Source organism: Suricata suricatta, chromosome 8 (assembly GCF_006229205.1).
Source record: "Suricata suricatta isolate VVHF042 chromosome 8, meerkat_22Aug2017_6uvM2_HiC, whole genome shotgun sequence".
In the NCBI taxonomy this organism is placed as follows: domain Eukaryota; kingdom Metazoa; phylum Chordata; class Mammalia; order Carnivora; family Herpestidae; genus Suricata; species Suricata suricatta.
Window position 1 is genome coordinate 134,948,712 of NC_043707.1, and position 23,744 is coordinate 134,972,455.

Genomic DNA, 23,744 nt, shown 5'->3' on the forward strand with positions numbered 1-23,744 from the left:
GCTTGTAGTCTAGGGCCAAGAGGCTTGTTATCTAGCTGGAGTCATGTGAATCAAGAAAGAATGTGTTGGGGGCGCCTGGGTAACTCAGTCGGTTAAGTGTCCGACTTCAGCTCAGGTTGTGATCCCACAGCTCGTGGGCTTGAGCCCCGCATCAGGCTCTGTGCTGACAGCTCAGGGCCTGGAGCCTGCTTCAGATTCTGTGTCTCCCTCGCTCTCTCTACCCTTCCCCCACTCACGCTCTGTCTCTCTCTGTCTCAATTATAAATAAACACGAAATTAAAAAAAAAAGCAAAGCAAAGAAAGAATGTGTTGGTGAGTGTTCTGAACTCTCGGGGGAGAGTCAGGATGTAATTTCCTCGGACGGGCACCTGCCCTAGTGGGCATTAAGGTAGAGGACCGTGGTTGGCTTCCCAGAAGAGCCAGAGAAGAGTTGGTGGGACAGAGCCCTTCTATGTCATCCTCACAAAAGGGCAGCGAGAACTCTGTTCCACTCAAAGCCTTAGCCCTTTGTTACTTGCATTCCAGTCAGGGAGGAAGGATCATAGGTTCTTCCCAAGGTTTTTGAATTCATGCCACCAATCTGGTACCTTTCTTAAGAAAGACCACCAGACCTTGTCTCTCCTCCAGAATTCTCTCCCTGCCCGTCAGGTCTCCTCCTGCCAACTTCGGGAAGCAGGTCTGTGACAGCAGGCGGGCTCTGGGGCCAGCTGCTTGGCGTTCTCCAGCATGCCCGCGGGGGCCCCGAGGGAACAGCCTGTGGACATCGCGTGGGCTCACGGTAGGCAGAGTGGGGCCAGGGGCTTATTTCTTCCCTAAGCCTTCCCAGCTTCAGGCCTCAGGACCCCTTCAAAGCGCGAGGTCAGGGAGGCCCCACAGGTCATGGGAAAACACATCCTCCGTCCCTCCGGCAGGGCTGGGGTGGGGAGGGCAAAGGGCTGACAGAGGCATCTGCCCATATGCAGAGTGGGAGGAAGACCCCTGACAGCCTGCTCCTGGGTGATGGGACTTTCACCCAGCCCCTGACCTGTCCCTGCCTTCCCGTGGCTAATCCGCTGCGCCTCGGGTCCAGGGCTCCTAACCACTCACTGCCCGGCGAGGCGGCCAGGCCTCTCAACCCCCCTGGACCTCCTTAAGTGTGCTTGGAGCCCACGGTGGCACTGGTTCAGCCGGGAGGATGTGACCCACTTCCGGGTCCCCTCCCACATGGAGGGCTGGGTGGGAGGCTGTTGGAGACCAGCTCCAATTAAGGTTTTTTCAGGCCCGAGTATCTCCTGAGGGTCCCGCCCACATGCTTCCTGCCGCTGGAATCCTGCGGTCCGTGGCCCTGAGCTGGGTAACAGCTCCAAGACAGAAGTTACTGCCTTGTCACCCCGTGGTCCTGGGTCTGCAAGCAGGGCTTCCTGTGGGGATCGGGATCCCTGCGGCCTCAAACGCCTTTCATAACGGGGCCCCGCCACGCTTCCTCCGCGAAATCATCAGGCAAACCAGAGACCCCATTTCCAAGGACATGGGGTAGCCCTGACACCCGCCACCCCCAGCCCCTGCCCAGACCACAGCCTCACGGCCCCTGCCCCGGGCTGCCCTGGCTCCCCACAGACTCCTCCCACCCTCGTCCCTCACAGAATGGTCTTCTGTAGGAATAGGGACTGAAACATGTTTTGGGCCTTCCAGGTTTCTTCTCTTCTCTTCAGGTAGAAAACATCTGAATGATTTTCACTTTGTAATTCCGTTTCTCAGGTGGGGGTAGGGATGGGGGGGCGGAAGAAGGCGGATTTATAGCCCTGAAGATGTGAATACTCCCAAGATAGATGATTGGGGGATTGTAAGTTGGTAAAGTGGTAGTTCCGAGCCCCTGAATGATCCAATCTTCTTTCTTTTTTAAATTTATTTATTTATTTTGAGAGAGAGAGCGTACAAGCAGGGGAGGGGCAGAGAGAGAGGGACAGAGGATCCAAAGCAGGCTCTGCACTGACAGCAGAGAGCCCGGTGTGAGGCTTGGACTCACAGCTTGAACTCAACAAACCGCGAGATCATGACCTGAGACAAAGTTGGATGCTTAACTGACTGAGCCACCCATGCGCCGCCCCCCAATCTTATTTACAAAGGTGGGAGCAACAGGTGGAAGGGAAACCGCCAAGGGCAGCTCGAGTAGGCTGTGATCTCAGACCTGCACGGGCCCCATCGCTGACCGTGCGTTCCACCTCCTGACCGAGGCAGAGGCTGTGTCATCCCCCGAGTCCATCCCCGCCGTTGGCACTGCCCGGTGGCCTCTCAAGGCACATGGCATGCCTCTGGCCCATCGCTGGAGTTGCAGGAAGATGGGGTGCCGATGATTTTTAGGAGGACACGGTGGGGCCTCTGAGCCCGGAGGCTGGGGGGGTGTCTCTCCAGGGGCCTGGCTCTGCTCTCCTGCCCGGAGCAGCCTTCTGGAGCTTACGGTTGGGCCAGAACAAATGCAAGTCCCTCCTCCCTCGTGCCTCTCGCCTCCTGTGCCTCCTGTTCGCAGAGGTGGTGGCCGCCCGCCTTCTGTCCCCGAGGGAGAGAAGAGGTTTGTCAGGCCTGCGGGCCGGACGGAGGGGCTCCACTGCTCAGCACCAGGCGCTTCCTGGAGCAGCCCGACCACCCAGAGGAAGAGCCCCCTTTTATTTTCCTCTTCTGACCCCGCTGCACTTCCTTTAACAAAATATCACTCACTTCTTTTGCACTAGGTCACCTAGACAGAGTGCAGAATTCAGAAGCCTCTATGGTGAAAGCCCAGTCCGCCTTCCGGCCTGGAGTCCCAGCCCCAGAAGAGAGCACGGTCAGCCAGGGTCCTGTGCGTCTCACCCAGAGACCGTCTACACACGGACAAGCGCATTGTGCACACGTGTGATCACAGGCGTGCCTCACAGGCACTGGTGTCCCCCACTGTGGTACAGCGCATTCTGCACCTTACTCTTCACTTCACGATAGATACTGCGGCACCTGGCCGGCTCAGTCAGAAGAGCGTGCGACTCTTGATCTCTGGGGTGTGAGTTCGAGCCCCACGTTGGGTGTAGAGATTACCTAAATGAACATAAATAAAAACTTCAAAAAAAAATACTGGAACTCATTCTGTACCAACACCATCACTGTTACGATCATTAAGCTACTATCTCTCAAGCCCTTTCTGTATGCTGAATATTGATTTGTCTGTCTGTCTGTCTGTCTACCTGCCCAACCCTGAGATCAAGAGTCCCAAGCTCTACCAGCTGAGCCAGCCAGGTGCCCCATGTGCGCTGGGTCTTGTTAAAGGGGCTTTACTTATATCACTCATTTATTCCTTCCAGAAATCCATTATTGTCCATACTTTTGCAGATGAGTGAACTGAGGCACAGAGAGGTTAAATTGCTTGTCTAAGCTCATTGAGAACAATCTCACCCATTAAAAAAATTTTTTTAATGTCTTTATTTTATTTTGAGAGAGAGAGATAGAGCTTGAGCAGGGGAGGGGCAGACAGAGAGGGAGACACAGAATCCAAAGCAGGCTCCAGGCTCTGAGCTGTCCGCACAGAGCCCGACGCGGGGCTGGGACCCAGGAACCGCCAGCTCACCGCCAGCTCATGACCTGCGCTGAGGTCGGATGATTAACCGACTGAACCACCCAGGCGCCCCGAGGAATCTCTCATACACATACCTTTATGCATTTAAGGGTATCTGTAGGACAAATTCTGCCTGAGTTGCTAGAGCAAAGGGTGCATCTGTTCAGATTTTCAGTATTGCCAAATGCCCTGCACGGAGATGGTAACATGTTACATGCCCATTAAAATGGTACAGGAATCCCTGCTTCCCTCATCCCTCGGCCGAAGCTGTCAAACTTTTTGACTGTTGCTCAGCTGATATGTTAGAGGTGGTATATCATTATAATTTTCATTTTCATTTTCCTCAGGAGGAAAGAAGGGGCTCTTTCATTCCTAGCTTTAAGAGCCATTTATGAACAAGGTGTTCTATTGCTTGCCCACTTCTTGCTTGGCCTGGCAGTCTTTTATTATCGATCTACAGGTGCTGTTTATATGTTAAAAGAGTGTGTCCTGTGGCCGGGCTAAACATTATGCATTTCGACAATTTGTCATCATTCTTTTGATTATATCTTTCTTTCTGTGCCGAGAGTTTTGATATTTGCATGCTCGAATTTTTTAATCTTTTAGAATGTTTAGGTTTCGTTTAGCATTATTTTCTTCTCCCACCGTTTTCTTTTCCTGTGTTTTCACACAATATGCCTACTCTCTAGTTTAAATATTTAAAGCTTTGTTCCATAACCAGTGGATCAAACCCAGAGACACCAGAAACAGGGCAAACCGGCCCTGCGTGCCTCCAGTCAAGCCCTGGCAATGTCAGCTACGCTAGCGTCTTGCCAAATGCTTAGCCTTATTCTAATTCTAGGGAACAGTTGGGCAAATCCAGACTGTGGGATGTCCTAAAGATGACATCTCCTGGACGCCAAAAAACGCTCATGCCATGACAGACACAGAAAAGCTGGTGAGCCGTTCCAGGCGAGGGAGGTGGAAGAGCGGGGGATCGAATGCACTTGCGGTTCCTCCTTTGGATCCTGGGTGCAGAGATTACTTAAAAATAAAAACCTTGAGGGTCGCCTGGGTGGCTCCGTTAGTTGAGCATACAACTCTTGATTTCAGCTCAGGTCATGATCTTGCAGTTTGTGAGTTCGAGCCCCACATCGGGCTCTGCGCTGGCAGCACGGGGCCTGCTTGGGATCCTCTCTCACCTTCTCTCTCTCTCTGCCCCTCCCCTGCTCATACTCTCTCTCTCTCTCAAAATGAATAAACTTTAAACATAAATAAAGAAACAATAAAATAGGATCTTGGAGGGAAGGAGAGAAGAAAGGAAGGAAGAAAGAAAGAAAACGAGTGACGGCCAAAGTGAGGGTCGGGGGGCTGAGGGGACTGGGACATGGGTGTACAAGAGAGAGTACCGCTGGGTCGCTGTTATATTCCTTGGGGGTGCAGGTCTGTCCCGGTTATCGCAGGGGCGTGGCCTTCGCAGACAGCGACGAGACATTTAGCAAAGCATCGTGATGTCTGCAGCTGGCTTTAAGGGGCTTCGGGAGGAAGAGCGGGGCCCACGTGCCTGTACACCCTCAACACGGAGAAGCATGAGGCACACGTGTCAGATGTCCACGAGCGGTGCCTCTCGGGGCCGGGCTTTGGGCCGCGTCCCCTGTGACTATCCTTTCAGCTCTTCCGTGACTTTGAAATTTTTCACCAAAAAAAGGTGAGGAGAAAATAAACCCCGGCTTTGTTCCATCTGGAATCTATTTTGGTTGGTCCCCTTGGCTTCGCCCAGCTCTCCCGGGTTATCGACCTGGATTTCTGCTTCTTTCCCCTTCTTTTCCAGCATGCACGCTTGTCTGTTGCCCTGGCACCTCTTTTGTAGGTGCGTGATTTTCTGGACTTGGAAATTTTTATGACCTAGTATCTTTCTGGCAGGCTTACGGGACTTTTCTAGAAGCATGTAAGAACCGGTGCGCTCTGGTGCCGCATCCTTGTTTTGTCTCTACATTGCGCTGTGTGCTCCAAGTAAGACTGCAAGGAAGTTTCGCTCTCTGAGACTGAACGCCTTGATCCTCGGGGACCCCGTCAGCCGAGTACTAGCATCATTAACCTCCCTCTCGGCGAAACTTGGTAGAAGCCTTTTCTTCTCAGCCGAGAGTTTTTGCAAGAAGTCAGCTTCTGCTTGCGTTATGTGGCTCCGGGCTTGCAGAAGAGTCCTGCGTTTCATTTCATGAAACGTGACAGGCTGGGGTGGGTAGGCTGGCCGGTAAAACTGGGAGCCCTTTGCCAGGGGAGTGGTAACAAGCCAGTTTTGCTGGGAGCTTCTGCCCTTCGTCCATAGCCTGGTGACTAATGGTTCTGTGGCTTTGGGAATGAAGGATGTCATTACAAATGGATGGTGGGGATTTGGCTGCGAAACCGGATTATCTGGGTGTGCCCGGTCTGGCGTTTATGCCTACACCCGCTGGCAATGGGGGACACTTTCTTTTTCAGAGCCCTCACATGGACCCTGGCAGCCTCCAGTCCATTTCAGTCCACGCTTCCGAGCTTCTCCGTGATGGCCTTGGCCCTGAGCAAACCCTCTAGGTGACCGTGGGTGGGTCCCTGTCGCACTAGGTGCTATGTCTCCCCTTCTCCCGGATTTTCCCTGGAAATCCCTCTGTCTCCCCGTGGTTGCGCTCAGGCTGGAGTTTTGTGGCCCGTCGGGAGTTCTTACCTTCATACTCCGCCCCTCCCCCAGCACACTCCCCCGGCGGGTTAATGGAATAAACGCCTGTGGATCCTGGAGTTGTCTTTGTTTCAAATATCTTTGTTCTTTTGAGTAGCAGCTTGTCAGATATTTCGAGGGGGAGGAAAGGGAGTGTTCCGCAGCCTCTCGTGGGGAGGCTTCCTCCTTCCTTAGATTATTTTATTGTCCCGAGGCAGCCGGAGGGAAGGCGAGGGAAGGCCCCCGCCTGCGGAACAGAGCGGCAGTTATCCAGACAGACAGTGCGGCTCCGGGGCCGTGTGGGCATCGTGCACCCGGGCAATTTGTCGCAATGGTATGTGTGTGGTTTTGAGGCAAACAAATGTACCTGTATTCTCTGCCGATGAGCACACACCTGTATGTTGAAGGCCCACAGGAAAGAGGAGGCACTGATCTTCGACCTTATTTTCTGGAGAGTTTATAGGAAGAATGCCCTCCCCCCCCCCCCAGGAGCCCATGCCAAGAGCCTCCTGGGTAGAGCGTGAGGATTGTCCTCTCCAATCTGGGTGGTGAGGAGGGGGCCGGCTCTGGAGACCAGGAGGCTGCCAGCCTACTGCCTCTGGGGGCACAGCTAGGGGACTGAGCCATCGCCCCGCAGGCGACCCCATTGCTTTAATGACCTAGTCTCCCAACAGGAAGTTGGAGGCCTTCCTGGCCCTGGGATTCTGAGGGGATGCAGTGAACTCATTCAGGAAGCTGATTTACTTGAACCAATTATAAGAGACTTTAATGAAAGGAAGGGATGGAGAGAGAGAGCGCGCAGAGGCAAAGGGAGCAGAGCGGGAGAGGGCGGCGGCCCGGGAAGGGAGAGGGCGGCCAGGGCCATGCTCGGGCCTGCCTCTGAGAACAAGGCTTGTCCCTGCTCTAACAAGGGTGGTATAAACGTGCCCATATGCTTCTGGGCAAAGGGACCCAGTGCAGCTCCTGATAAATAAACTGCACCGTCAGGTTTTCCCTTCCTATTAAAAAACAAAACAAAACAAAAAACACTAAAAAATTTTAAAGTTTAGGGGAACCTGGGTGGTTCAGTTTGTTAAGTGTCCGACTTCAGGTCAAGTCATGATCTTCGCAGTTTGTGGGTTTGAGCCCCGTGTCGGGCTCTGTGCTGACAGCTCAGAGCCTGGAACCTGTCTTCAGATTCTATGTCTCCCTTTCTCTCTGACCCTCCCCTGCTCATGCTGTCTCTCTCTCTCTCTCTCTCAAAAATAAATTTTTAAGAAAAACATTAAAAAATTTTAAAAATGAAATAAAGTTTTAAAGTTTAAAATTTCCCAACTTATATAAATGTTTCAAATGGCGACTCTGCAAGAATTGACCTAGCTGTGGGCCGTGAGGTTGACAGGGCTTCGGTGGGTCGAAATCCTGGCCGCCTCCTCGGGAGGTGACACACGGGCCCTGAAACCTCCCGGCCAGACCCCAGCTCTGTCCCTCAGAAGATTGACCGGCCATGCAAAGTGAGCTTTCCCTGTTGAAGGGGGGTCAGTGTTATCAGCTGGCGGAGGGCACCTCCGTTGTTGGTCAAGGTCACGGGAGAGCAGAAGGGTCCTGCCTTCCGCCAGCAGCTTGCAGGGGTGGCCTCGGACACTGCCGGGTGCCGGGCCCGGGATGAGGGTCCGCCGGCCTAGGAGACCCCATGCCAAGGAGCAGGGCCGAGCGCACCTGCACTGGTGTGAGGACCGAAGCTTCCAGCTCCTGCGTTCACTTATAAATAGACCTTCCCCACCCCCCTGGAACCTGCCAGAGGCTGAGGGGTCACGAATCTGACTGAATCAGAGGGAGATCCTGAGCGGGGTCTGTAGGCGCGCTGGTTCCTGACTTCAGGTCCCCGGCACCAGCTTGGCCACATTTCAGGGCTTCAGCTGTTCTCTGGGGAAGAAAAAAGAGTCTTTTAAAATTAGGTCAAAAGCTACCTTTTTCCTTCTCTCCTCATTCCTCTATTGTGTGCAGAGGAAAACCACTGCCACCTGCGTATCCCTGGGTCAGAACCAGAGCCCAGGGACTTAGGGGGGTCCCCCCACAGCTGCAGAAACTTGCTCCGGCCGCGGCCCGCACTGCCTTCCTGTTTGCCTTGTTCTCAGCCCAGCCTCCAGAGGCCTGCAGAGCAGGCCTGCCCGGTGCTCATTCTTAGTCGTAAGAAGGGGGGTTTCACCCAGTGCCTGACTTGAAGAGACCACAATATCTGAGTAACTTTTTTCTTTTTCTTTGTCAAGAGGCCAAAATATAGGAAACATTTCTTTTCTTTTTTTTTTTTTTTAAGTTTAGTTTTGAGAGAGAGACACAGTGAGAGAAGGGGACGCGCAGAGAGAGAAGGAGACACAGAATCTGAAGCAGGTGCCAGGATCCGAGCTGGTCGCACAGAGCCGGATGTGAGTCTTGAACCCACGAACCTTGAGATCATGACCTGAGCCGGATGCCTAATATACTGAGCCACCCAGGCGCCGCTATAGGAGACATTTCTTAAGCCAGAAGTTCTAAACAGGTGCCTTGTATCAGCGCAGTCACACGAACATTCTGTAGCATATACATACAGGCCCCTTCCGTTCCTCCGGGTCTCAGATTCTCTGAGGTGAGGACCTTGCGGCTGGGGGAGCTCCTCTGTGGTTCCCAAGTGTGGTTTCATCTGTCCAGATTCTTCAGCACACAGCGTACGGCCTGCAAGCTCTTCGAGGGTCCCCCAAAATATTGGAGACTAAAGAAAATGTATCAGCTCCCTCTATGAGTTAGAGAAGGTTTATATTTAATGAGAGGTGTGGGTTCATTTTAATGTCTCTGAGAATAAGGCGGCCTGGGGTCTACCCGCAGACAGCTCCCAGTTTGGAGGTGGGAAGAGAGGCACAGGTGCCCCGGGGCGCGGCGACAGGTGGCGCTGTGGGCCGGGAAGCCAGGGCAGGGGTGTGAACTTGGGCCTGGGGTGAGAACAGCACACATCCTGAAAGGACATTTTAGGCCTAGGGCCCTGCTGCTGCTGAGGCCCGGAGGTGATGAAGGAGCCTGGTGTGGCTGACAGCCCCGAGGTGGCACCGAGTGGACCGGGTGCTGCTTGTGGGGGGCTGCCACGGGTAGCCTGGGGTGTTCGGTGTCATCCCTGGCCCCTTCCCACTAGTAGCCACCAGTGATGATGATCAGAACTACCTCCAGACATTGCCAGGTGCCCCCCACCCGGGACCCCTCCCCTCCCCTGCAGAGACGTGGTGTTTGGTGTTTGCCCTGGTCAAGCACCTGCCCCGGCCCAAGGGAGGAGTGGAGGGGGCCCTTTCTTCTCACCTGTCCAGCTTGCAGGTCCCTGGCTGGCGGGGGCTGTCTCTGGGCAGGTCTGGGCCTGGCCCAGAGTTTTCCAGTCTGTACGCCATGCCCGCAGGTGCGGGAGTGAGTGGCCTGTGGGCAAGCGCTCGGGGCATCATATCACGAAGGGAGGACACACCCCTGCACCCCACCCCCCAGGCCCTCCTGGTGCCTCCACGTGCTGCCTTCCCAGCCTAAGGGCGCTTTTCTGTGTTTGCTGCCTTCTCCCCGTCCTCAGGACAGCTGGGCCTCGGGGCCTCGCGCTGTTTGTTGTTGGGTTGTTTTGAATCAGGTCACATGGATTTGATTTTAATGCTGCAGGAACCTCACTGAAGGGCCTTCGTCAGAGCGGTTTGCCCCTGGGACAGACTGCGACAGCCGCTTTGGCTGCAGGGCGGGTTGCAGCTCTGAGGTGGGGGCTGTTTGGAGGGTGAACTTCAAGAGTTCAGAATCACTCCTGCGCCTAGAGGAGCCGCTGTCTGGACTGGGGCCTCAGATCCGCTCCCCACAGCAGTGGGGTGGGGGTCCCACACGGCTCCCCGCACATCAGGGGGCCTTCCGAGGGCACTGGGGAGGGGTGGGGGAAGGGGGGGCTCCTACCGCCTTGCCCTACCATTTCCTCATGGCTTTCCAACGTTTTCCTCAACCTGTAATTTTGATTTCCAATCTGCAGAGAAGTTGAAATAGTGAACTATGCCCTTAACCTAGTTTCACCAGTGTTAGCCTTTTGCCACATTTGCTCACGCACTGTCACTGTGCACACTCACTCACACTCACACACACACACACACACATCTTTTTTCTGAACCATTTCAGAGTAAGCTGCAAGCACTGAGACATCTCCCCTCCAACACTTCAGCCCATATCGCTTCAGGACCAGGATATTTTCCCGCATAACCACACACAACATTGGTTGATGCAATACCATTAACTAATCAATACCCCTTAGTAAATTTTCCCTAACTGCCCAATAATGGCCTTGGTGACTCTACCCGCCCCCCCTCTCCTGGATCCCATCAAGGACCATTCGCTGCTATTTAGTTGTTAGGCTGCATTATCTTCTCTTCTGATGGGCAGGAGTTGGGGGGGTGGGGCCGGGCTGCCTTTCTTTTTTTCTGTAAAGTGGATTTTCATTTTCATTTCGGTTAAAATGCTGATGCTTCTCTCAAGTCCTGAGCCAGAAGGGGCTGAGAGGATGGAAGGGACTCAGGCATTCAAATCCAGGTCCTTAATTAGTTCGGTGGCCTTGGGCAAGTTACTTACCATCCCTGAGTCACAGTTGTCTTATCTATAAAATGGGAATAATTCTTACCTCCAAGGCTTGTTGCAAGGACTAAAATTAACCAAGACAATGTGATGAATGTGGCTGACCTTGTGCCTGGCCCTTAGAGAACATTCCAGCAAAGCAATAGTTACCATTATTGTTCTGTCGCATACCCTGGCTTCACAGAGCAGGAAGGAGCTTTGGATCAGCTGTGAAGTTGCGTTGGTGACCTCAGGACGAATTCTTCACCCCAAGATCATCCCCTAAGAATGATGCCACATGGACAAACTCCCTGACTCGCGGGGGCTGCCATTAGACCTGTTTTGCTCAGGCTGGTGGAGCAGGGTTCGAGAATGCCGAGCCCGGCTCTGGATGGAGGAGGCCGAAATGGGGAATTTATTAATTAAGGCCATTGCTAATAAGGCCCCAGAGTCTGGGAGGTTGCAGTTTAATTACTGAGAGCAGAGCTCATGGAAATCCTCTCTGGTGCCCCAGTTTTGATGTCGCTGAGGGTCTGAGCCGCCGCCCGGGGTGGAGCTACAGGCCAGGCTCAGCCCTGCTCCCTCTCCTGGGCCCCGCGTGCTTTTTACCCACTTGCTCGGATCCTGCACAGCAAGGAAGGGTAGTAGCTCAGAGTTCGGGTGCTCCGGGCTCGAGTCCTAGCACGGCGTAGGACTGGCTGAGCGCTCACGGGGCGGTCCCTGTATGCCCACATCCTCGTTTGTGAAACCTCACAGCGATGTCTGTTGTGAAGACCGAATGTTGTGCGTACAGGACGGGCTGAGCACAGCGCTTGGCCAATAGCTGGAACGTGCGTCAACTATTTCTTTAAAGGAGTTCTCAGCCAGGGGTGTTTGGCCTCCCAGGGAACGCGTGGCAGTGTCTGGAGACATTTTTGGTTGTCACAGCCGAGGAGGGGCGTCGGCTGGCATCTGGTGGACAGAGCCCAGGGGTGCTGCTAGGTGTCCCACGAAGCCCAGCACGGGCCTCACAACAGAGCATTCCAGAATCTCCATAGTGCCACGTGGGGTCGGGAAACTCTGCCCTAAAGCATCTGCGGTAATTCAGGGCAGCATGTGAGACGTGGGGGTGGAGTCTTGCCCCTCCCCCCACCCCCATAGCCCTTCATACATTATCATTCCTTTGAGCCAGCTGGGGGCGGGTGGGTGAACTGGGAGGAAAGGAAGCCAGGCATTTCAAGCGTTTGAATTCTTACTGTTTAGTCTTGTTTCCCCCTCCCATTCTGTAACAAAAATATCACTTGCTAGGATGCCTGGTGGCTCAGTTGGTTGAGTGTCCAACTTTGGATTTTGGCTCAAGTCATGAACTCACAGTTCATGGAATCAAGCCCCGAGTCGGGTTCTGCGTTGACAGTGCGCAGCCGGCTTGGATTCTCTGTCCCTCCCTGCCGCTCCCTTGCTCGCTCTCTTTCTCCCTCTCTCTCTCTTTTTCTCAAAATAAATAAATAAACTTAACAAAAACCACTCACTCAGGTTGTGTATACCACCTTTTGTGTCCATTGGGTATCTGCCGTGCACCAGGTATGACACCTCGTGCTCTCTCTACATGTTCTCTCGTTTTCACAGCCAGCCTGTGGGGCAAGTACCATTATCATCCTCATTCTACAGATAAGGAGACTGAGGCTTATTGATGGGAAGGTTCTAAGCTGTCTGAAATTCAACCCCTGGTCCTTTCCCTAAACAATCTCCACTTGTGTCTCCCCCCTCTTACAGGACAGGAGCGCCACCTTCCGCTGCTCAGCCCCCAGGCCTGGGAGTCCCCACCCGGTCCCTACCCCCCACTGCATGGTCTGCCCACTGGCCCTCCGGATGTCCTGCCCACTTCTATTGCCTCGATCCCCACCACGGCCTCCCCCTGCTTCCACTCTCCCCCCTCAGCCTCTTCTCCGTGTCTGAGTGGGACCCAAGTCAGATGGGGCCACACCTCTAACTCACTGCCCGCCCTTACAGGTCAAGGTCAGATTTTGCACAGGTCCTCCTCTGTCCTGCTAATCCACGTGCGTGTTCCCTTCCCGTGGCCCTTCTTGCTGTGGTCCAGCACACGCTGCCCGGGACCCCGTGTGGCTCTGCTCTGGGCTGCCACACCTCACTCCATCGCCTCGTCCAGGCTTTGCGCAGGAAGGCCACCCCTTGCTCCTGGTCCCCTTACCCAGCTCCGTTTTCTTAAATCCATTTTTGCACCTGTCAGTCACCTTCCCTCCGCACTATGTTTCTTCCCACTGATTAGTTTTCATTTTGTTTTGTCTGCTCTCCCCTCTCGCCAGACTACATAGGGATTTTTTTACTTCTTTTGCCCCCACTGATCTATCCCTACTAGGTGCCCAATACATCGGTCGGTTGAATGACCTCCCCGAGGCCTTTGGCAGGTGAGCGCAGTCAGCAGATGCTAATCCTTCCCTTCGGGCACAATGCTCCTCCCGCAGGTGCCCAGTGTCTCGCAGACCTAGTCGGTCACCACCCGCTGTGACTGTTTCTGCAGAACACGCTGCAGATGGTCACGGTGGGAACAGCTTTCTCTGACGGACGGCCTGCTCTACTTTCCGGCGCCCGAGGGCTTCTCCGCTGCCCTTGGAGTCGGGTGGCAGCTGCCCGGCCGCTGCTCGGGGGCTTCACCAGCAGGCCTCCCGCAGCCCCGGCCCTCACCCTGCTCCCATCCTGCAGTTCCGCCAGCCGGCATGCCCAAGCCGTCCCGTCCTCACTGTCCCTTCTCTGTCACCCCCCAGCCCAAGCCACGGCTCTCTCCTGGCCCGGCACGGGCTTCCTCCCCAGCTCGGCCCCGAATCTCTTCCAGCAGCCACACGTCTCGTGAAGCTCAGACTCGATCGGAGGACCCCCTGCTTGAACGCCTCTCCTCACCCCTCGTGAGACCGCCGTGGTCCAGTCCCAGGCCACCTTGATACCCCTTACTCCGACACGTTCTTCCTCCAGGTTTTTCAAAGACCAAATCCTTTCCTGCTTCAGGACCCTTACCTGGGTGTGACCCCCTCATCCCCCTCACCCTTCAGGTGACAGCTCAGCACTCACGTCCTCTGGTTGCCTCCCCTCAGGCCTAGGTCAGGCTCCCAGCTGCATGTCCTCAGGACACCTTGCACTGACCCTTTGTGTCATTTACCTGGGTATGACTTGATGACGATCTGTCTCCTCACTCGCTCACCCTGAGCCCCTGTCACAATCAGCTCATAGCTCTTTTGCTCACCTGTGTGTCTTCAGTGCCTAGCACAGGGCCTGGCATGTGCCAGATGGCCAAGAACATCCCTGTGCCTTCAGTGCCCTTCTCCTTCCTCTCTATCAGCAAACTCCTATCCATCCGTCAAGACTCAGCCCCAATTTCCTCTCCCTGGAGCTCTTGGCAGCCGGTCCCTCCTCCTCTACGTCGTCACTGAGCTCCGCACCGCCCTCATTCTGCACTTGCTCCACTGGGTCAGAGCCCGGGGTCTTTTCCTGCTGCTTCTGAGCTACTCTGGGGGCCGTGCTGCGCACAGGACATCACAGGCAGTTGGCACTTGGAAGTGTTTGTGTCCTAGCCTGACGTGCCTCTTGGGCTCGTGGTTACTTCCCATTTGTGTTGTTTTCCGTCTGCTTTGTGTAGTGAGATTTCCTCAGCTACTCGGTCACTGCCTAGAAGGCGGGCTCGGTGTCACAGCCCCGCTTTTGCATCTCCTATTCCAGAAGCCTGACATGGGGCTGGGTACACCTAGAAAGGTTTTAGGAAACCCTCCCTTTTATTTTAATTAATTAATTAATTAATCTTTTATTAAAATTTTAAAAAAATTTTTAATGTTTTTTATTTATTTGAGAGAGACAGCGCGAGCAGGGGAGGGTCAGAGAGAGAGGGAGACACAGAATCGGAAGCAGGCTTCAGGCTCTGAGCTGTCAGCACAGAGTCCGACGCGGAGCTCGAACCCACGACCGTGAGATCATGACCTGAGCTGAAGTCAGACGCTTAACCGACTGAATCACCCAGGCGCCCCTAAAAATTTTTTTAATGTTTATTTTTGAGAGAGAGAGAGAGAGAGAGAGAGCGCGCATGCAAGTGGGGGAGGGGCAGAGAGAGAGAGAGAGGGAGACACAGAATCTGAAATAGGCTCCAGGCTCTGAGCTGTCAGCAGAGCCCGATGCAGGGCTTGAACCCACGAACAGTGAGATCATCACCTGAGCTGAAGTCTGACACTTAGACTGAGCCACCCAGGCGCCCCTTACTTTTTATTTTAGAGAGAAAAAGCAGGGGAGGGGGCAGAGGCCAACAGAGAGAGAATCTTAAGCAGAGCATGGAGCCCGAGACGGGGCTCCATCCCACAACCCTGGGATCTCTCTGACCTGAGCCAAAATCAGGAGTTGGACACTCGATGGACTGAGCCACTCAGGCACCTCAGTAAATCCTACTTGAGTCTATGTCATATCTACATTTATTTCTCTATTTATTTGTTATTTTAAAATGTCATATCTACTTAAGGTTACAGGGGCCTTGGCAGTTTTGAGAGGCACCTTGACATCTTTTTTTCTCATTCTGGACCAGCTTTATAATTTGTGGGACCCAGTGCAGGGCCCCGTGTTCAAAAAGTAGTGAGCACCTCAGGACTTGTGATAACAGTTTTAACCCAAGGGCGGGTCTTCTAGGCCTCAGCTCATGACGCCAGCCCTGATCTCATTGTGCCCGTGAGGGACGATGCGGTAGAGACCATGATTTCCTTCTTACTGATGGCCAAATGAAGGGCCCAAAGGGCAGTGACCAGCCTCAGTTGCACAGCTGATCAGCAACAGGGCGGAACCGGAAACAGGCCCTCTTCTGGAGCATGTCTTATGCTAGCTCAGTGGCCCCCATGACTTTGAGCCTCAGTTTCCTCCTCTGTAAAATGGGGACATTGGCCCGATCATAAAATGGCAGCTAGAGCAGCTGGCGGTGAACCCCTGGACAGTCCCTTCAGGAACACCACCCCAGCCTTTGGATGCCTTCCCCTTAAGGTCACAAACACGAAGTTCTCTGCTTCTGGGAAGGGCCCGAGTCCTATAGACAGCAGGGGGCTAATTGGCTCTTGTGATAGTTGAAGAAATTAAAGCCCCTCGGAAGTGGGAGAAGGCTGTCTCTTCTCATCTCTTTTTGAAAGAGTGTGGGGACATGGGGGGAAGGTTCCCCAGGGAGCCTTGGTATTTCAGTGCTTTGATATCTAGAGGAATGAAAGAGCAGTTAATTGCTATAGATGCCTGTTCTGTAGGGGTAGTCTGAGGGTGGAGGGAGTGGCAGGGGTGGATGACGGCTCCTCCAACCGAGGGCCGTTGCTGGTTGAAGAGAGACCCAGACCAGTGACTGGGGGTTCGAGTAGGGGAGGCTTTTGAGATCTCTCTTTCTCCGGAAAACACGTTTTCTTCAGCCCCTTGGGATAGTGAGCATCTTTCTTTGCTGAAACAGTGGAAGAGGGGTCTCACTGCTCCCCGAGGTCCTGCCCCTCCAGTTTCTCCAAGTGTTCGCGTCAGATCTTCGTCCTCACAGCAGGGCTGGGAGCTGGGAGGCCGCCTGTAACCAGGGACTCCGAGGTCAGTGTGGACAGCACAGGAGGGGACCGGGCGGGAGCGGCCGGGCACCACTCCTCTGTGCTCCCACCTGCCTCTGGCTGTGCTCCTGCCAGAGGAACCTGCAGAGGACCCGGACGATGAGGCTGTGCGTCAGGGGGCCAAAGAGAAGGCAGTGCTCTTTGAGTCCTGCAAGACGTGTGTCTGGGGCCAGCCGGCCTGTGGCCAGGCCCGTAGGTTGCCGGTGACCCGCAACTGTGTTTTGTGAGTGTGTGGGGGGTGAGTTTATGTTCCACACACAGCCGCGGGTTTGCCAGGCACAGGACAGATGTAAAGGCGAGTCCAAGCACACCGCGGGTGGAGCCCCGCCGTGCCCACGCTTGGCCCAGGCTACGTTTGGCGGGTGGGACACCTCCCGGTGCAGGTGCAGGACTTGCCCATCAGCTGCCCCGGAGTGACTCACTCCGGTGACAGCGTCTCTGAGCACAGCTCTCAGTTGGACCGGGTGACTAACGCAAGGAAGGAGGGTGTGTGGTGACCTGCTTCAGCCGGAAATGACAGGCCAGCATTAGCTGCCCTCAGCACCTTATCCCAGAGCTGGCGGTGCGGGTTCCCTGGGCCGGCCAGACACACAGGTATTTCTGGACTGCACCAGAGCCCGTTGCCATGCGTTGCCTGCCGGTGGCGTGTGTCCATCAGCATGGGGCGTGGGCTCCGGGCCTCCCGCTCCTCCCATGACCCGTGTTCTGTGTTCCCACAGGGCCGCACCTGCCTATTTCTGCCCGGCCACAGCCGGCCCGGCACAGTTGAGCAGCTGTTCGCCTGCAGTTAATTTCCAGAGGCAGGTAAGGACCCCGGGGGAAGGGCTTCGGGTAACGGGCCTTAGCACCGTGCTGGGCGTGGGCCTCGGGTCCGGGCTGTGGGCCCCAGCGCCCAGGGCGCTCCTCTCGCTTCCTTTCCCGTCGTGCCCGATCCTGCCCATTTCTGCAGCCCGTCTGGGTTCTCCCGGTCAGGGCTGCGCTGCCGCCGCTCTGTGGCTTCGGCTAAGTTGTGTACAGTCTCCGAATTACTACTGTGTGTAAGTTCTGTGAATCACACAATGATATGTTGTCGTTTTATGCAACGTAAGCATCGTACGGATGTAAATGTACATGATGGTAAGCACTTAAAATATATCACGGCCCTTTTTTTAAGTTTATTTATCTTGAGAGAGACAGAGGGAGCATGAGAAAGGAAGGGGCAGAGAGAAAGAGGGAGACAGAGAATGTCAAGCATGAGAAAGGAAGGGGCAGAGAGAAAGAGGGAGACAGAGAATGTCAAGCAGGTTCTGCAGAACCTGATGCGGGGCTCAAACTCACGAAACTGTGAGATCATGACCTGAGCTGAAGCCAAGAGTTGGATGCCTAACGGACTGAGCCACCCCGGCGCCCCAAAATATATCCCAACTTAAAAAAAAATGGGTAGGGGGCGCCGGGGTGGCTCAGTCGGTTGAGCCTCCGACTTCAGCTCAGGTCAGATCTCACGTTCGTGGGTTCAAGCCCCGCGTCAGGCTCTGTGCTGACAGCTAGCTCAGAGCCTGGAGCCTGCTTTCGGTTCTGTGTATCCTTCTCTCTCTGCCCCTCCCCCTCTCATGCTCTGTCTCTCTCTGTATCAAAAATAAATAAAACATTAAAAAAAAAAGCAGGTAGGACAAAAGGCAAGTGCTGGGACCCGTGGAACAGAGGTGGCTTGTGTGTGTCGGGGACGCTCCTGCCATCTGGCCCAGGCTCCGCCTCCACCCTCTTCTCCAAGCAGGGGTAAGACCCCCACCTGTGTATTCCAGTTTCAGAAATGTGGGTGTTCAAACAGCACGAGCTGCAAGGTTATAAATGAAAAAGAGCACAGGTGGCCGTGTTTGTATTGAGGGCCACTGCGCCTGTCAGAGGGAGGCCCGCTCTCGAAGCCGCATCTCAGAGTGGGTCCGGCTGCTGCGCGGACGCTCAGCGCTCCTGCTCTGGGGTGCCTCCTGCACCCCAGCTCTGCTCAAGCGCCAGCAACTGCCTTGCAGCTGGAGACCGTCTGCTGCTAGAGGTTAGGTCCCTGCAGAGCAGGGCAGGTGCGTGCCGGCTTATGTGTGACTTCCGTGTCTCTCACAGAACAGGGTGTGGCCCCTTAGGCCACAGGCCACATTTGTCACTTCGTATGGATCCCTTCCAGGGGCTGGGAGCCCCTGTCCCACTGTCCTTTCCCTGTCAGCCTCCTTTCAACAGAGATGCGGGCTCCGAACCAGCAGGAACGTGCAGGGTGTGGCGGGGAATGTGTCTGTGTGTCCGCACTGAACGTACGTACCTTGGTGTCTCTGAATCGCATTTGTCCCCATCAGATGTAATTTTCTGGAATCGTACCCACTTTTTGCCTAACCGTGGACATCTGCAGCATAATCTACAATCTACGGCCGTGGGCCTCTGCCCTCACCATTCATCTGGGGAAGCTGACGGTTTCCTGTTTCTTTCTATTTCCCATTGTCTGGCTCCTCCGTATGCCTTCCCCTGGCTAGCTTCCGTAATGGCCATGTCTTAGGAGAGGGAGCAGGTCTGTCTGTGACTTGGGCGGTTGACACTGAGACGTTTTCTCAGGATTTAGCAGGGAAGTCTCAGCATTGTAGACGAGGGGGTGCTGACAGAGCTGGCTGGGAGACCGGCAAGGAGAAGCATCAGCACCCTTGCCTTTCACCACCGAGGACTGAGGAACTACTGTGTCTAAATTAGTTGCAGTTTGGACTCATGTAATTCACACACATTTTAATGGAGATCGGTCCTTCATCCCCACAGGGGAGCGTAAGAACCTTCAAACGAAGTTAATCCGATACTTGTCAGATCTGTGATGAAAACTGAGTGGCATGTTTGCTTGGATAGGCACCAAACCCAAACATGCTCTAATAGACTTAACGCATATCAGCGACTGAAATGGATGTGCTCTTTGGACTGATTACGACTTACTCTCTCCCATGATTAATTTTCTTCACATCGACACCCCTGACACAGATTCTGTTTAGGACAGCACCACGTGAGCCAGTCGTGATGGCTGCAGTCTGTTAGGACTGCGGTGGGCTCGTGCCCACACTCTGCCCCAGATGCGACCCTGGGCGTGTTCTGCTTGTCAGGGGCCCCGGCAGAATCAGCTCAAAGTAGAGCTCAAAGAATACTAGAAAGCCAGAATTTGGGGGAAATGACAAGGGTCTTCCTCAAAGCAAGAAGAGAGAGTTTAAGAAACCGTCTATGCCAGGGAATCATGCGGAATTGGGAGTCGCCTGGCCCCAAAGACCCATTCAGGCCCCACCAACACCCTAGGCCCACAACTGGGTGGTGTAACCCCCCTCCAAGTAATCGCAGTTTGAGTGTGGGAGGTGCCCAGAAAGCAGGGCTACGCTGGCAGAAGACCATGGGTGACATCGATCTGTACAAGATGTAGGGGGCAGTAGGGTTGTTGGACACAGCAAAATTCTGCAAACACAGACTTTGTAAACTGATTCACACACACACTCAGGCTCATGGTCACACTCACCCTCATATACTCCTGTTGGTTCTGAACCCGCATCTCTGTTGAAGGAAGCTTGGCCCATCAGGAAAGGACGGTGAGGAAGCGGTTCCCAATCACTGGGAGGCCAGGACCTCTTGGGCCCGGGATAGTCAGCAAATCCAGATCCATATCCTTTCTTGTCTGAGCAGCGCCGGCCTCCGAATGATGAATACATCTTGCTCTGGGACCTGCAGCTGGGGTGTGGTTTGTGACCTAGGAGAGATCGGAATAAGGGCTCGAACCAGATGGGCCTGTTGGGGAGTTGGGGTGGGGGGAGGCGCGGAACCGCACCGGAATTCTGGTTCTTTTGTGTGTGGCGACACCTAGTGGCTGGTCCCTGGTCTTTCACAAGGAGAGAGCGAACTGACCGCCCGCCCTTGGACACGGGACGGAGGTGGAAGATGTTCACTCCCTGAAGCCCCGACCCCCAGTGTGAAAGCTCTGCGGGGTGTTTGACACGTCCTCCGGGCAGCACCCTCTCCCGAGCGCTCCAGCCGCTGGAATGGGGGTCCTTTGTCAAGGCTCAGTTTGGTTGTGGGGACTGGATGGGGTACTTCAGTCTGTTTCAACAGGGTGACATTTGGCCCTAAATCAGCGTGCATATTGTATGGAGAGGGAAGCTTCCACACCACAGGCTGTCTCGAATTTTCCATTTAGCTAACCAGGCGGTTGGCTGCTAGGTTAAGTGCCCGCTCAGCACGGTGCTGGGCGCTGGAGGACGGGGTGAGCCAGGCGGGCCCTGGCCTTCCCGTCTGGCAGGGGAGAGACGATCAGCAAGTACCCCAGCAAGCACTTCCAGAAGATTCCTGAGCCCGGGCTCTGTGACCAAGTGGATGTAGGGGGTGGGGGACACAGAGCCCGCTTCGGCTGTGCTGTCAGGAAGGGCTCCCCAGGGAAGGCGTCTTTAAGCAAGTCGAAGGGTGAAAATAAGCCAGTCCAGGCTCAGGGGACACCCAGTGCAAAGGCTGCTGGGGGAAAGAGCTTCTTGGCACGTTCTAGAAATAGACTGGGGTCAGGAAGGCAGAGCGTGAGGGGGGGCGTGAGAGAAGGAGGCCCCGCGGGCCCTCTCTGGGGTGGTGCAGTGGGAGGAGTGAGAAGGGCTCAGGGTCAGAAGGAGCGACGTCCCAGAGCCAGGCTCCCGTCAGAGACCCTCTTGACTCGGCTGCCCCTCTTTCCTGGTTGTCAGCGCTCCCTGGGCTTTATTCCGAGCCCGGAGGAGGCGGCACGTGAGCACCCCGTACAAATAGGGAGTCTGGGGCTTGAGTGGGGAAGGGAAGGCCCCGGAAGGAGACATACCACATCAAGTATTCATCTGCCCCTCTCGCCCCAGCCTGCCAGCTCTTCAGTCTGTTGTGTGGACTTTTAGGGCCCCTGTTAGCTTATGGGGACGGAGCACATGACAGGGACTCCCAGGGAGCCTGCTGCCCAGGACTCTGGCGCCTTTCCGAGCCTGCCCTTTGCCCAGAGGACAGGCCCGCCTGTGTCGGCCTGCTGGTCCAGGGCTTGCCTGCCCCTGAGGATGGACGGCGTGAGGAGTGTCCTTGGCTCGAAAGCCAGGCTCCCTGGGTCCCCCGAGCGCAGCTCCTTGGCAGCAGGGCTGGTGAGGCTCCACCCCCACCAGCTGCCGCGTTATTTCTGACTCATCCAGGAGTTACAAGCCTGTAACCCAAACCCCTCCACGCCCGGCTTCCTTTCCGCCGGCTCCTCCTAGAGTGGGGAGACCCTGGGACGGCTCTCCTGGGACCTTTCTGCAGGTTGGATCCCTGCTGTACCCGGACACAGCCACTGCCCGCAGGGGGCTGCCCTCTGGCAGGTGGGGGTGGGCGTGTGCGCGGGGCGGCAGTGAGCTCAGGTGCGCCCCGAAGCCCGGGCCCGCCTGTCCCCATCGAGGGACTCCTTGGAGCCCAGCCCAAGATCTGGCCTCTTGCACTCGTCAGGGGCTTCTGCTGAGGGCGCTGCCCTGGCCTTCAGGGCTCAGAACCGAGCTCATGGTTTCTCCAGCCCGAGGCGCCTGCTGGCTGCTTCCGGTCATGTCACTTTTGCTCCTTCTGGAAGTTGTGTGCTTGCAAAACCCGGGACGCTTCGGGCTTTGTTCAGCCCATCTGTGGCGCAGAGCAGGGCTCTCGCTGAGCGATGGCTGGAAGGTCGAGCTGGCCCGGAGTCTGGGTCAGCCCAGACTCCCCGGGCCTGACAGCTCCTCGCAGCGTGTGCCGGCTGCACCCACCCCCGGATCTAGCTGCTCAGTCTGGCCTCCTGGGGCCGGTGGGGGCGAGGGAGGAACGGGCAGCGCACCACCTGCTCTGGGCTCTCAGAAGCGAGACCCTGCAGCGCCGTGGGGGGCCCGACCACTCCCGCCCAGCACCCAGGCTGTGTCTGGGGCGTCTCGTCCCCATGCCGACTTCAGTGTTTCTCCTCGCTCCTCAGGAGTCCCCAGGGCTGGCCAGGGAATGAACCGCGAGGGGGCTCCCGGGAAGAGTCCGGAGGACGTGTACATTCAGCAGAAGGTCCGGGTGCTGCTCATGCTGAGGAAGATGGGATCAAATGTGAGTGCCTCTGGGGTGCCGAGCAGCGGGGCCCCCAGGGAGGGTCCTGCTGTGGGCAGAGCTGTGGCCACATCCTGTAGCAGCCGTGGTCTGGGGGCGGGGGTGCTGGGCTTGGGGTTCGGCTCTGTGGCTGACTCGTGCCCCTTAGAGCACTGCCTGTCCAGCTCCGGGGGTACCGCTGGGACGGTCTTCCCATCCCCGTGCCGAGCGGTGGGGAGGGTGAGCCCTAAAGGCCCTGCCCTCCCATCGCCTCAGGAGGTGTCCAAGGGACGCTGGGCAGGATGGGCACCGAGAGGGCAGCACTGGGCTCCCCGGGCAGGGCCTGGGCTTCGTCCTGGCCCCCTGCCGCCCAGGAACCCAGTCTCAGATCTGATCCGAGTGGCAAGGCCTGCGGGCCCACGGCCCAAATTTCAGATGGGATCAGGGGCCATGCGCTCAGGAACTGAAGGGTCAGGAGTCAGGAACAGGGGGCCCAGGGCTTAGAGGAGGAGGTACCTTCTGGGGGCCGGTGTGCGCCGCCCCTCACCGCGGCTGTCTCCCCCTTGCAGCTGACGGCCAGCGAGGAGGAGTTTCTGCGCACCTACGCGGGCGTAGTCAACAGCCAGCTCAGCCAGCTGCCCCAGCACTCCATCGACCAGGGTGAGTCCCCGCCCGGGCGCCCAGCCACGCGCTTCCCAGAGGCGCCCGGCTGTGTTTCCTGGGGGAAACGTAGCCGCTGGGGCAGCCGAGGGGGGGCCAGCTGCCTCCCATCCACGGAGCCGAGGGCCAGGCCTGGGCCCATCTCTTTCCCCATCATCCCCGATGACCCAATCAGGTAATGGTGGGAGCCCTTTCCAGGCCTGGTGGAGGCACCCTCATGTGCCAGGACCGGCCCTGGGCACCGGGTATGCAGGAAGCTGGTGTGCTCCTGGGTGTGCCCAGCGGGGAGGCCCCGATGGCTCTGAGTGGCCCAGGTATCCATCTGCCTGAAGGAGCGATTTCCTTTCTGGGTGCCCTCACCGATCATAATGATGAGAGTGGGGAACATTTAAGTATTTATTGTGAAGGCTGGATACATGTAATTTCATTTCATCGTAGAGAGCTGCTGGTTGTGTTACTTGCACTCAGCAGGCAAGGAAGTGGGTTCAGAAGCACTAAGTGGCCGCCCTGGTCTTACGGCCAGTCGCCAGAGGGCTCTGGATGCAAAGCCGCTGCCTGGCACCGGGTTAGGCCTGGTCACTGCCCGTCCTGGGGCAGCAGGCGGCTGCCCAGTGCTTACGGGCTCTGTCCTTCTGGAGGGCTTGCCCTGACCCCGCAG

At 56.0% G+C, this 23,744-nt stretch overlaps 1 protein-coding gene across 4 annotated transcripts in view; it reads left to right on the forward strand.

Moving 5' to 3' along the window:
- The first annotated feature begins 16,900 nt into the window (after positions 1-16,900).
- Positions 16,901-23,744, forward strand: part of CTNNBIP1 (catenin beta interacting protein 1) — a 28,311-nt gene continuing 21,467 nt past the window's right edge. Inside the window, exons 1-4 of one of the 4 annotated variants that reach the window (XM_029949209.1) lie at positions 16,901-16,981; positions 17,107-17,191; positions 22,329-22,447; positions 22,996-23,086. In XM_029949209.1, the coding sequence (XP_029805069.1) occupies positions 22,352-22,447; positions 22,996-23,086 (187 nt within the window). In that variant the 5' untranslated portion in view covers positions 16,901-16,981; positions 17,107-17,191; positions 22,329-22,351. Of the gene's footprint in view, positions 16,982-17,106; positions 17,192-21,586; positions 21,718-22,328; positions 22,448-22,995; positions 23,087-23,744 lie in introns of those variants that run through there. The other 3 variants (XM_029949212.1, XM_029949210.1, XM_029949211.1) reach the window with 3 other exon arrangements.